The sequence below is a fragment of the Salvia splendens genome, chromosome 17 (genome assembly GCF_004379255.2).
Source record: "Salvia splendens isolate huo1 chromosome 17, SspV2, whole genome shotgun sequence".
Taxonomy (NCBI): domain Eukaryota; kingdom Viridiplantae; phylum Streptophyta; class Magnoliopsida; order Lamiales; family Lamiaceae; genus Salvia; species Salvia splendens.
Window position 1 is genome coordinate 12,383,946 of NC_056048.1, and position 13,187 is coordinate 12,397,132.

General features: G+C 37.2%; 1 protein-coding gene across 1 annotated transcript; it reads right to left on the bottom strand.

The window, feature by feature from the left end:
- Positions 1-11,800: 11,800 nt before the first annotated feature.
- LOC121774316 (cyclin-dependent protein kinase inhibitor SMR6-like) lies at positions 11,801-12,824 on the bottom strand. Its single transcript, XM_042171212.1, has 3 exons — positions 12,766-12,824; positions 12,450-12,565; positions 11,801-11,931 (listed from the first exon to the last, which is right to left on the bottom strand). The coding sequence occupies exons 1-3, from the start codon at positions 12,822-12,824 to the stop codon at positions 11,801-11,803; spliced, it is 306 nt and encodes a 101-aa protein (XP_042027146.1).
- Positions 12,825-13,187: the final 363 nt, after the last annotated feature.

The following is a 13,187-nucleotide window of genomic DNA, read 5'->3' on the forward strand; positions in this document are numbered from 1 at the left end:
TTATCTTCTGGATTTGGAGAGATTTATTTCTATCCTGAAATATCCTAATATGATTTAGATAATGATAATCCAAGGTCAGTATTATCTTGAATTTTAGGATTTGATTTTATCCATGTAAAATCTAGAATGATCCTAAGAGGATTTAGATAGAACCAACTCTATCTAGATAAATCCTAAATTAATTTGGATAACCATTATCCAAGATAAATTTTATCAAATCCGAATTTCCTATTTGGATAAGATAAGGAATTAATTATTTAATTAAATCTCCCTAGATTTATTAAAAAATTTCAATAATTATCCAGTGTGATTAATTACCATGAAGTAAATAGATTTATCTGTTTATTTGGTGTTAATCTGTTTTAAGTGGATTATCTGTCTTATCTACTTATGTGATAATTATGCAAAAACCATGTTTAAAATGACTAAGCGATAATTACAACAGTGCGTTGTATATGGTCTCCATAAATTGGTCTATATATGAAGCAATTTCTAATATTATCACGACCCACCTTAGTGGGAGCATTAATCCTACGAAATAGCAAGTTCATAAGATTAGACTTCTTAATGGTAAATTGTTTAAACTAGAAGCATTTTTCTAATATTATCGCGACCCACCCTAGTGGGAGCCATAATCCTACGAAATTGCAAGTTCATATGTTTAAAAATATTTATAAGATAGCTATGGAATTTTGTTAGTGGTGTGCGACCTTCCCTAGAAGGAGTATCAAACAGAAACGAAATTCCTAGATGCAAAAATTTATGATAAATGCTTAGGCAATATTTGGCGGCCATGCCACCTTAGTGGTCTCTGGACTATTCGTCGATATTATGACCAGGAAACTGTTGGAATCTGAATTTGTATGACCTCCCCAGAGGCGTACTTATTTTGGTTTTGACAGTTGCGAGATACATAAATTGTTTTGTGGTTGTTTGCAATTATGTATCAAGCATAGTATGTGATAAATGGTCTTATTTCTTCTCAGCCAGAATTCTTAATAATGTCTGTGAACCTTAAAGAAATCAAACTCGAAGGCCAAAATTATGTAGACTAGAAATATTAAATGGATAAGATTCTCATTGCTTAAAACTTAAAGTTTATACTCACCAGTTCATGTCATCCATTTCCTCGACAAAATTCTATAAAGAAAATCCAAAAATGCATTTCATGCATGTACTTGACAAGTTCTTTGAGATAGAAGGTCAAACTACTTTCTTTTAAGTAGTAAGACACGTCTTGGTTTATACCGATGATAAAGGGATATCCAATGAGGACGTTGTCCAGATTCTATTGGAACATCCAAAAGAGATAGAATGTTTTGATGAATCTTCTGATTCAGTTACTTAAATAGTTTCTACACTCAGTTCATCGCCAAATGTAATAGGAAGTGATTATTTGAAGGTTGTTACTGAAAAGTTGGAAACCTTCGGCATTGTATTCACTTTATTACTTTTGGAGGAAGATAACATGATAGTTGACGAATTCATTAAGGCTGCATTTTTCCTTTGTCTTAGTTTAATCGAACAGAAGACTAGCAATGGAAAGAGGGAAAGAGCTGAATTGTTATCAATGAAAGCTATAAAGGCAAGAAATATTTGGTGAAAATGCAAAGAGAAGATACATTGTAAGTCGGATTGACCTCTTATATAAAGGACAATGACTTAGATAACAATGCAACTTCTAAAGAGAGATCTAAATCCAGTTGGGCAGTTGTTGCAGTGGGAGCTATTTATTTATGCTCACTTTATTGGTTTGTTTGATGTGTAAGACTTTGTTTTATTGGTACAGTTTAGTTTAGAAAGAATTTAGTTTCAGTTTCTAAACTTGTTTATGATTGAGCGATGTTCGATATCTCATTTTATAATGTGTGCATTATTGAGAAATATGATTCGAATATCTATCATAGTACCATAGAAAAACAAATTGTACATCATAGTATCTAAAGAATATAATTGCAACAAGATTGAGTTTAACACGACAGTTCAACTTCTTAAACAATGAATGATAAAGTATTTATGGCATTTAAACATAAGGCCAAGAAAATACTTATTAATTGTTCAAATTGATTTTGTCTAACTAAAGTGACTATCGAGATTTTAACAACTTGTTTGTTCAATAGCTTGAAGGTCAAGTAAGTCTGGTTGATGCACTACAAGTTAGAATCCTTTGGTGGTTTAAGAAATTCAGAATACTTATAGAGATGCAACATAGAAAGACTAGTAAGTCTCAATGGTTTGCACCATAGGAGACGAGCAAATGAGTTAAGATCAGTAGCGGGAGTTCAAATCTAGTTGACTACTCCAAGCATTCTTCTAAAGAATAGGATAGTCATATAAGAAGATATCGAAGTCTCTCGAAGACAAGTTCGATAAGTGAACAGTTTTACTCAATAACATCTTATCATTGATGGGATATACGTTGGAAACAACGAGTTATACCTTAAAGAAACTACCATAACATCAGTACCTTCTACAACACACGAGTTGTGGACTAGAGGCAAGTTTAGTCCAGCACATCTCAAGGCGTGGAGTTATTCCAACACATGTTTTGGAAAAGGTATCCAAGTAATTGGAGTTGTGTACTGAGGTATGTTTTAAGGTTGTCCCAAATGATAGAAAAGGTACAGGTTCTATAATCTTCACGGCAAGATATGTGTTTGTTTACACGAATACTAGATTCTTTGATGAAGATTATGTGAAGAACTACAAGCCTAACAAGCATGATAATTCTCAAGATAACGAGAATATATATTTTCCATCTTAACCAAGAAGTCGTACCATTAGATACTTATGCACTAAGAAAATCAACGTTTGTACTTAAGATTGTAAGAGTCATGCCGTAGTAGGAGCGCTCTTTGGGAACATAACAAGTTCATGGGTCTAAGAGAGTATTTAGACTCAGTCTTAGATCAACTTGAACCTAATCCCTGTAAATACAAGGACACATTGACTCATCAGATAATCATTCTTGATAAGATGATAGATTCTGAATAACAATTTTAATAAGACAAGAATGTTTGCAAGACTTGCGATACTACCCATAGACTATTTCAGCCAGTGGGAGCTAGTGGATCTGCAAGTGTAAACAAAGATCTTAAAAGGCTAGAATAATGGCTAAACGGTTATACCAAGAGAGAATCATATTCTCGCCTGCCATTCTACCTAAGTCAATCTGTATCATATTGTCTAATGAGCCTACATAAATTAGGATGTATGTATTATGATTGTCAAGACAGTTTTCTTTTGTAGAAGTCTTGAGAAGATCATTTACATGGAACATCTTAATGGTTATGTAATATAGGTCAGGAAACACGTGATCTGGAAGCTTAAGTAGATCGTTTATGGTCTTAGGCAAGCATCTAAATCATAGAACATATGTTTCTTCCACGTTGTCAAATCTTTTGAATTTGACCAGTGCCCTTAACATAGCTACAAGTACAAGAAGGTTGAAAGTGCACTATATTTGGTATTCTTTGTACTCTACGATGATGACATCTATAAAAGTTGATAAACAACTAAGAGGGTTATCTAACGTAGGAAACTGGTCGTCTACCCAGTTTAAGGATAATGGATTTAAGATAATCTAGTTACATTCTAAGCATCTATGTCATCAGATTGCTAGAAAAAGAATGTTATGTTTCTTAAAGAATCCTACATCTACACAATACTTAGACACTTTAGCATTGAAAATTCCAAGAAAATGTTTTACTTTTCTAGATGAAATTATCTTGTCTCTAGTAAGTGTTTTACGACACTGAATGAGATCAAGAGGAATGAGACAAGTTCCGTAATTGGAAGTCCCAATTATGCTATGATGTGTATTAAGTTAGATATTATCTTTGCCTTTGGCATAGAAGCTTGATATCATATTAACCATGTCCAAGGACATTGGATTGGTAAAGAATATACTATAGTACTTGAAAAAGACTAAACGGTATGCTCTAGTTTACCAGACATCCATGTTATGTCCTTTAGGTTACAACCTGGCAGAATTTTTCACAAAATGCCTATATGGCAACATGTTTTACACATGAGGTGAAAAGTATGGTAGTTCGATGTATCATGGCCCGAGACCTGCTTAGAGTATAAGTGGGAGAGTTTTGGCAGTGGGTATACTCGAAAGAATGATTTTGAGTATAAGTGGGAGATTGTTAGGATTGGTATACTGAAAAGCATATTTCGAGCATGTTGCACGGATAGAATTGCTTGTATCCAATAAACTCTACAATCCAATTTTAACCCAAGGCGAGAAGAAGTAATTTTATCGCATTGGTGTTTGCTTAAGCATGTTTCTCTAACATTTAAATGTATAAGAAGCAAACAAGTCTAATTCTTCAACATAGTAGACTGGTCGTGAACGACGTTCACAGAAGGTGACGCAGTCGGTCCTTTGTAGAAGAGAAATAGAATTTCACAACCTAGATAGGCTTTGGCTACCTATCATGAAAGGTTGCAGTGTCAGTCCGCATGTTTCCTTACCTTAGGAAATAAACGACACTGGTGTGGTATAGCACTGAAGGATCTAACAGTTGAGATAAGTCTTTCTTGCTATTTACTGAAAGACGAGGTATCAGTGATTGTTATTTCTTAATCTTTGTTGACATAACATTGAGCATACGATATTGATTATGCACTATTTTGATTTATCAAATGGTGCGGATTTTTCACAATCCAAGAATCCTGATATCTTGGGTAGTGGTGATCTATGTCTAGAGGTGCTAGTATTGTTATTGCAATGAATCGTGTGCTGGGTGAGTCCAGTTTGATAATATCCTCAAGAGATGTTCGAAAAATGTTTTATTATTCATAAACCCGGCCGGTTGGAATTTATTCCAGAATAATAAATAAAGATTTTGAACTAGACAACTCTTGGAAAAAGATATTAATTAATTAAAGTCAAATATCAGACTTAAATTAATTAATGGATAATTATATCTTAAACACGGGAAATAATAAATTAAAGAGGTAAAGCCAGGATTACTCGTAATTTGGGATTGGACGGGCAGTCAATACTATTTTACTGTAGTGGCTGATAATAATATTCTGTCTGACTTGTATTAAATTGGGGCTCAATTTAATTAGTAAAAACCCAACAGGTTTGGCCCAAGTCCAACCTCCATGGATCCCTAATCTGGCCCATTATAACTCAATATAAAAGGAGATTAGAAAGGAGATTTAGGGTGAATGAACCTCATAATTTTCGTGCTCCCCTCTGGGAGTGGACGAAAAATCAGTTTTTGAGAAAACTGATATTCTGTCTTCTTTCTAATCAAGCCCTTTTCGATTCTGATAAGTTTTGCCCACCCAAAGGTCAGATTCTGAGTTCAGGATACAGATTAGAAGATTCGTGGTTGAGTACGAAGATCTTCATGTGGAGAAGGCGCAAGCAATCGTTGATTTTTTGTAGAATCATATCGGTAATTCTAAACCGTAGGAAATTCATGAACTAGGTTTTAATTCCTTTTACATGAATTGTGTGCGTTCTTGTATGCAATTGATTGTTTAACTTGTAGATAATTAATCCCATAATCGGTCAAATAGATCTGTAGATCTTATTTATTTGTTTTTGCATGACTTCTGCTGTGCAAGGGGCTCCAAATCCCAGCAGCGGTACCCAAGAAACAATGCCTCCATGATATATCTATGGAGTGTTGATTTGAATCTATCTTAATCTTAGCATATCATTGCAACTAATTCCGAAAATGAAACACACGAATTCAATACGATGGAGGCTATCGCACGAGGTGGATCATAACCAATGCCCACTTGAGGAAGTTGAACTATTCTACCACCCCATTATAAACTCACGAATACTGGCATGATTTCTGCAAATATATATATAAACCAACAACAATTAGAGACAATTTTTTTCTATAAACCCTAATTTAGTAAGTTTAAAATAAATTTATTAAAACACTAATAATATGCAAATAAACTACAAATAATGGAGGAATGTTGAAAGATTGAAGGAAACTTACCGGAATATGACGGAAACTCGCCAAGAAATAGCCAAGGAAATCGCTGAGTTTTGTCTGCCTCTCTTTCTCTCGAATATTCTGCCTATTCTGCCTCCCTCGCTACTGATTTAAGCAAATTAGAGACGCATGATGCTCATGCGTCTCCGCCTAAGACTCATGACGCTCATGCGTCTTCAGTGAAATTTAAAAAAAATAAAAGACGCATGACGCTTATGCGTCTCTCTGTAAGACGTATGATCCTTATGCGTCGTTAAAAAAATTCGAAAAATTAAGAGACGTGCGTCTCCATTAAAGACACATAATTGTCATGATTAAAAGGAGACACATGAGGGTCATGCGTATCTCCCAAAGACGGAATTAAAAAAAAGTCCAGTACACTCGAGGAATGATAACTAAAATCTAGAACAAAAAAAGAAAAAACCCCTTCTATTCCTATTGCAGCCCAACATCAGAGGAAGAATCTGCTCGCAGCTCATTTGGTTCTCCATCAGAGGAAGAATCTATTCTTAGACTTCTTGATAAATGGTGCCTTGAGACCCCAACCTCAACCTCTTTTTTTCTTTTGCATTTCATAGTTTTTTAGTGTTGCTTTTTGAGCTTGATATTTATGTAGTTTTAATGATTTGCATTGATTTGTGAATTGTATAACTGAGAGCATCATTTGGTGACAGAGAAGCTGTAATGTCATTTTTGTAATGGATTGTGTTGAGTTTCTAATACATTGCTTTGCTGATTTATCTCAAAGCTGGTATTTATTCTGCTGCAGATGCATCAGTTTATTGTTTTAGTTTTCTAATTCTATGACTTTTGTTAGTGTACTTGCAATGCCCTTCTGTAACAACACTACAAGAGAAACAAAGCAAAAACATTTCAAAATAGACGAACTGAGCTTTTCATGCACAAACAATCAAATTTCATTAAGATTGATGAGGCATAAATATACACTAATTGGCAAAAGCAGTTAGGACAAACAATTCAACTATAAACTCCAAAATTTAGAAAACCATCACTTGCTACTTCACTGAAACATAAACACAATATATGTTTACAACATATGAAACAAGCAATTCAGCTATCAACTCCAAATTTAGAAATTAAAGCTATCAACTCCAAATTCAGAAATTAAACAAGTTCACATAGATACCATAATTTGAGTTCACGTAATCAACTCCAAAAACCATCAAGTTTTCCTACAAAATACCACAATATATCAGTTTACGTACTGATGCAAAAACCCCAACCTACAGTTTACATATATTGATGCAAAAACTACAAAAATCACAATCTATCAGTTAGGATGTGCTTTCTTGACTTGGCATAATGCTTCTTGTAGGCCTCTTCCTCTGCAGTGGTTGGATGACTAGGTCAAGTGACTGTAATAAGTTACTCATGCTGCTATGAGAATCGTGTCCAGACGGCGTTCCAGATCCAGATGGTGCTTTGGGCTTTCTTCCTCTTTTTTTCTGATGTCACAAATACATATAGAATGATAAGCACAATGTTATTTTAGTTAAAAGGCAAAATATGAAATGAATATTACCATACCAGCTGTCTTGGGGGCTTGTCAACTGGCTGATTTTGACATTTCCTGATATTGTGACCAGTTTGTAAACATCTCTGCCTTGTCATCTTGCATATTTTCTTCATCTTATTTGGGTTTTTTTTCTGACCTCTCCATCTCATCTATCTTTCTTTTCTTCTTTGGTCTTCCTGGCATTTTCTTAACCATCTGGTAAACCCACAGCCTTTGGTCTCCATTAAGTGGAGGAATCCCTTGGCTATATGTCTGTCTATACTTAGCCACAGTGTAGAAATCATGCACATAGCTTTCAATATTATGATTCAGAAAGTTTATCACAGAACAAGCATGAATGTTCAAAACTACACTCTTATCAGCAATAGCCCTCTCAACAACCCCTACCTGCTTCCCTTTAACAACATATATGTTCAAAACTATTAATTTAGAAGACAAATACCCTAACATTGTCATCACATCACTATCATTTTTAAGTGTTGACCAAATCTGCTTTCCCGGGACTTTGTAATACAGTCCATCCCAAGAAACATACCCCAACTTTTGCACTTCATCCACGATGTCAAAATACCCAAATCTATCGGGATCATTCTTTGTGTTGCAAAAACTGTCACCGCCAGTATATATTTTCAACCCATTATCATCGAGTACTGCACCTCCATGTTATATACAAGTAACAAATGTGTCCCTAAATACATAAACAAACTTGTATAAATCAAACTTTTCGATATAAAAAATTCAAAATAAAATGTTGTCAAAACTAAAAATCCAAAACAAAAAAAGAAGCAATATTAACCCAAAATATGAAGTCTTCTTATTGACATTTTATCAAACTGGAGGCCACATAACTATAAACTCAAAATCAATTGTTGAAAATTCCCTAAATCAGAATATAGTTTGAAACCCTAACCAAACGAAAACCTAAACTCAGAATATAAAAATCGAAACCGTACGTCAGAATATAAAAAAATCGAAGCCTTAACTTACATGTCGGACATTCTCAGTGTTGCAAACGCGAGAGGGACCACTGCTTCTTCTACTCGCTGTTACGATCACAAATTGTAGAAGGAAGATCGTCGGCCGACGCTTCGTGGGAGTTTGCCGACGTGATTATGGCAAAGGTATGTGGTTCCTTGTGGACAAGGAACCCTAAGAGGGGGGTATTGTTGCATGCATGATTATAATAAGTGATACATACATGCATGCAACGTAGGCGAGCAACACATGCATGCATACGATCATATTAAGTGGGAGGTGACGTGGCGTTAGTTAGAGTTAGTTATGAACTCTGATTAACCAATGAGAGGAAGGCAACACGTGTTATCAACCAATAGGAAGAGAGCTATGACGTGTAAAACGAGCTGACGTGGAAGATGACCGAGGCGAGCTAAGAAGCTTAGTATAAATAGTGTAATTGCTGTTTCTTTTGGATTGTCGATAAAATTGCTGTGTAATCGTGAGCTTAGGTCGTGGACCGAGAGTTCTTCTTCGTTCATTCCTTCCTATCGTGTAATCTTCTTGTTGATTCAATAAAACGTTCTTTCTTTTGATCATTCACGAGTGGAGGCTGCGTTTTATCGTTGAGATCGGGTGTGCGAGCTAAGATAGGGAAGTTGCGAAGAAAAATCGTAACAAATGGTATCTAGAGCCAACGTTCCTCGGAAAATGACGTCGGCGACGCGATTGACGGAGGAGGAGGAGATAGAGTTGGAATGGGAGAGTGTATGGGAGAGGATTAAGGACAGGATGGAAGCATCATTCTGCAAAATCAAGCGAGAACAAGAGGCTAATTTCGATGCATTGAAGAAAGCAATTCTAGATCTAAGCATCTCGAGCCAAGGTCGATCGATGGAGACAACGGATGCGAGTTCCGGCAATTGCAAATCACAATTGGAGCTTCCTAAATTCTCCGACGATCGGGATTTTCATAAATCAATTGATGTTGATCGAGCAATTGCTGATGAAGATCTAATGGAGCAACATAGCAGTGAGAGATATGAAGAAATGGATATAGATTTGAAGATCGGAGTGGAGGATTGCATAAGAGTGTCGACGGAAATTGAGGATATTGAATTTTTGGAGGTAGTGACTACTCCATTGCAGACAACAAGGGAGATATTCATGCCTATGGGGAATGCAACGGAGGTGAAGAAAGAGAAGGAATTGGAGCAGGATACACTCAAGGGGACTGAATGCATATCACATGTTCGACAAAATGCGCAAGTGAATGAGCTATATTGTAGCTTGTCACTACTGCGGTTGCTCAATTGGTTTCCGAGGCCTACGGTGAAGCTGAAGTTCGTGGCTCAACGAGAGGATGAGCTCTATGAGGGGTTTGATGATCGTAGTAAGGTTTTTGTTGGGTATGGGGAGTGTAGCATCTTCGATGCTAGAGGACATTTGGGAATTCAGATGGTAAATGAGTATACAGCTTATCAGAGGAGTGATACTCAACATGAAGTGAGTGGTGGTAAGATGGGGAAACAATTTAATATTGAGGTGGAGAGTGCAGCGATGTGGCAACCGAGGCACATTGTTCATTTTGAGCTGAGAATTGGTGTTGATGCAAGGGCTGTTGAGAGGTTAGATCATGGAACCATGAATGGAATTGAATATGTGCAGCACATTGTTGCATTTTCATGTTACAGAACTTGTTCACAAGCAAAGGAATTTAAGGAAACTGAACGCCTGCCAATTGCTCGACGAAATGCCTCACTGAGAGAGCTTGCTGTCACCTTGAAGGTGGTGACGAATTTGACGAGGCTGTCAATTCGAATTCCTAAACCTATGGTGAAGATGAAGATTATGAAGTTTGCTAGCAGAGTTGGCTATGAAGAAGAGACATTGAACTCCAATGTGTCGTTTTCAGAGAGGAATGGGACTGATCTTGCAAGTTCAGAGAGGGTTGGGACTGATCTTGCAAGGTTGTATGCTGCAACTAAGAAAGCTGATATCTTACAAGGGAAATCCATTCCCATTCTCGACGTTGATAGTCATGAGACCGTGGCTGTTGGGAAGAGCACTGGCAGCAGCAGTGTGATGAAGAAGGAGTATCAGCTTAGTGACATTGATTGGCTGGTGTCGATTTGGTTTCCACAGCCAACTGTAAAGATGAAACATGAGAGGCTTGGTTTGGAGATTCCTAAGCCAAGTGTAAAATGGAAGGTATGGGAAGGTAAAGCACGAGAAGCTTGGCTCCATGATTCCTTGTGGACAAGGAATCTTAAGGGGGAGGGATTGTTACGATCACAAATTGTAGAAGGAAGATCGCCGGCCGACGCTTCGTGGGAGTTTGCCGACGTGATTATGGCAAAGGTATGTGGTTCCTTGTGGACAAGGAACCCTAAGAGGGGGGTATTGTTGCATGCATGATTATAATAAGTTATACATACATGCATGCAACGTAGGCGAGCAACGCATGCATGCATACGATCATATTAAGTGGGAGGTGACGTGGCGTTAGTTAGAGTTAGTTATGAACTCTGATTAACCAATGAGAGGAAGGCAACACGTGTTATCAACCAATAGGAAGAGAGCTATGACGTGTAAAACGAGCTGACGTGGAAGATGACCGAGGCGAACTAAGAAGCTTAGTATAAATAGTGTAATTGCTGTTTCTTTTGGATTGTCGATAAAATTGCTGTGTAATCGTGAGCTTAGGTCGTGGACCGAGAGTTCTTCTTCGTTCATTCCTTCCTATCGTGTAATCTTCTTGTTGATTCAATAAAACGTTCTTTCTTTTGATCATTCACGAGTGGAGGCTGCGTTTTATCGTTGAGATCGGGTGTGCGAGCTAAGATAGGGAAGTTGCGAAGAAAAATCGTAACACTCGCCGAGTTCTCGCCTTCAATGTCGGGGGACCGCTGCTTTATCGCCTTCAGTGTTAGGGACCGCTGTCGGGAGAAGAAAGACAAGAAAAATGGGGATTGGGTTCTTCCTATGATTTAATGGATTAGGTTTATTGTGATATGAAAAAAAGATGAAAAAACGTTATTTTAATTTAAGATTAAAAACGTTTTGTGATAAATTGCCAAGTAGTAGTTGACTATTCATCCAGTAGTTGCCAATATAATAAATAAATTTTAAATATTGCCAAGTAGATTGACAACTAGATCTAATTTGCCAACTCAACATACATGGCAATTTACTATCATCCGGAAATTCAGCCGGTGGGAAATAACACACATGTAGTAAAGTTCGTGATATTAATTGTCAAATTTAAAGTTCGTGGGAAAACCCAACTTTTTGAAAATTACGTGAAATTAGAAGTCAATATCCTTTTAATTAATTAATTGGCTCTGCCAGCGTGGCAAATGAATATGGATTCCAGGTCGGGTGGATTGAAGAACTCTCTCCCTCCGTTGAAGTGATAGGTGGAGGCGGGGAGGCGCTTCCTCGGCTGCGGCGGGCATGGCAGGGCTTTGTAGAAATGGGCTTTAAAGGAGCCCTAATTGCGATTCCGGCTATCACCCATTTCTTGGCCTCTGAATATTTGTCCATTTGGATTGATGCTTCTTTGAAAATCCCATTTCTTAGTTGGATTTGCGTTTGAGAAAAGGGGGATAAGTTTTTGAATAAGGCGGCAAAATTGAGAAGGGAGTGTTTGTGATTTCAAGAGAGAGGGTTAAAAGAAATGTATTCGTGTGGAAATATATGGTGGCTGCGGCGGGCATGGCAGGGCTTTGTAGAAATGGGCTTTAAAGGAGCCCTAATTGCGATTCCGGCTATCACCTATTTCTTGGCCTCTGAATATTTGTCCATTTGGATTGATGCTTCTTTGAGAATCCCATTTCTTAGTTGGATTTGCGTTTGAGAAAAGGGGGATAAGTTTTTGAATAGGGCGGCAAAATTGAGAAGGGAGTGTTTGTGATTTCAAGAGAGAGGGTTAAAAGAAATGTATTCATGTGGAAATATATGGTGGCTGCGGCGGGCATGGCAGGGCTTTGTAGAAATGGGCTTTAAAGGAGCCCTAATTGCGATTCCGGCTATCACCCATTTCTTGGCCTCTAAATATTTGTCCATTTGGATTGATGCTTCTTTGGGAATCCCATTTCTTAGTTGGATTTGCGTTTGAGAAAAGGGGGATAAGTTTTTGAATAGGGCGGCAAAATTGAGAAGGGAGTGTATGTGATTTCAAGAGAGTGGGTTAAAAGAAATGTATTCGTGTGGAAATATATGGTGGCTGCGGCGGGCATGGCAGGGCTTTGTAGAAATGGGCTTTAAAGGAGCCCTAATTGCGATTCCGGCTATCACCCATTTCTTGGCCACTGAATATTTGTCCATTTGGATTGATGCTTCTTTGAGAATCTCATTTCTTAGTTGGATTTGCGTTTGAGAAAAGGGGGATAAGTTTTTTAATAGGGCGGCAAAATTGAGAAGGGAGTGTTTGTGATTTCAAGAGAGAGGGTTAAAAGAAATGTATTCGTGTGGAAATATATGGTGTGAATGGGGAAATTTCCTGCAATATTTGGTGGCTGCCAATTTTGGCGCCATCTCCTTCCCGCTAAGTTTAATTATTTTCTTCCTATTTTAGCCCTGTCTCGTGTGGTATTTTCTTGTGGGCTGGGCTTGGAATATATTATAATATATTTTGGGCTTTTTTGAAAATTTGTGTATTCCATTGGGATATTTGGATTTTTTTTGCCACAAACGATATTAACGAGGCTCAACCCATT

Coding starts and splice junctions, on each gene's coding strand:
- LOC121774316 (XM_042171212.1), bottom strand. CDS start 12,824: ATGAGATTCTCAAAGAAGCATCAATCCAAATGGACAAATATTCAGTGG. Junction 12,566..12,765: donor ATTCAGTGGCCAAGAAATGG/GTGATAGCCGGA, acceptor AATCCAACTAAG/AAATGGGATTCCCAAAGAAG. Junction 11,932..12,449: donor GCCCATTTCTACAAAGCCCT/GCCATGCCCGCC, acceptor ATTTCTACAAAG/CCCTGCCATGCCCGCCGCAG.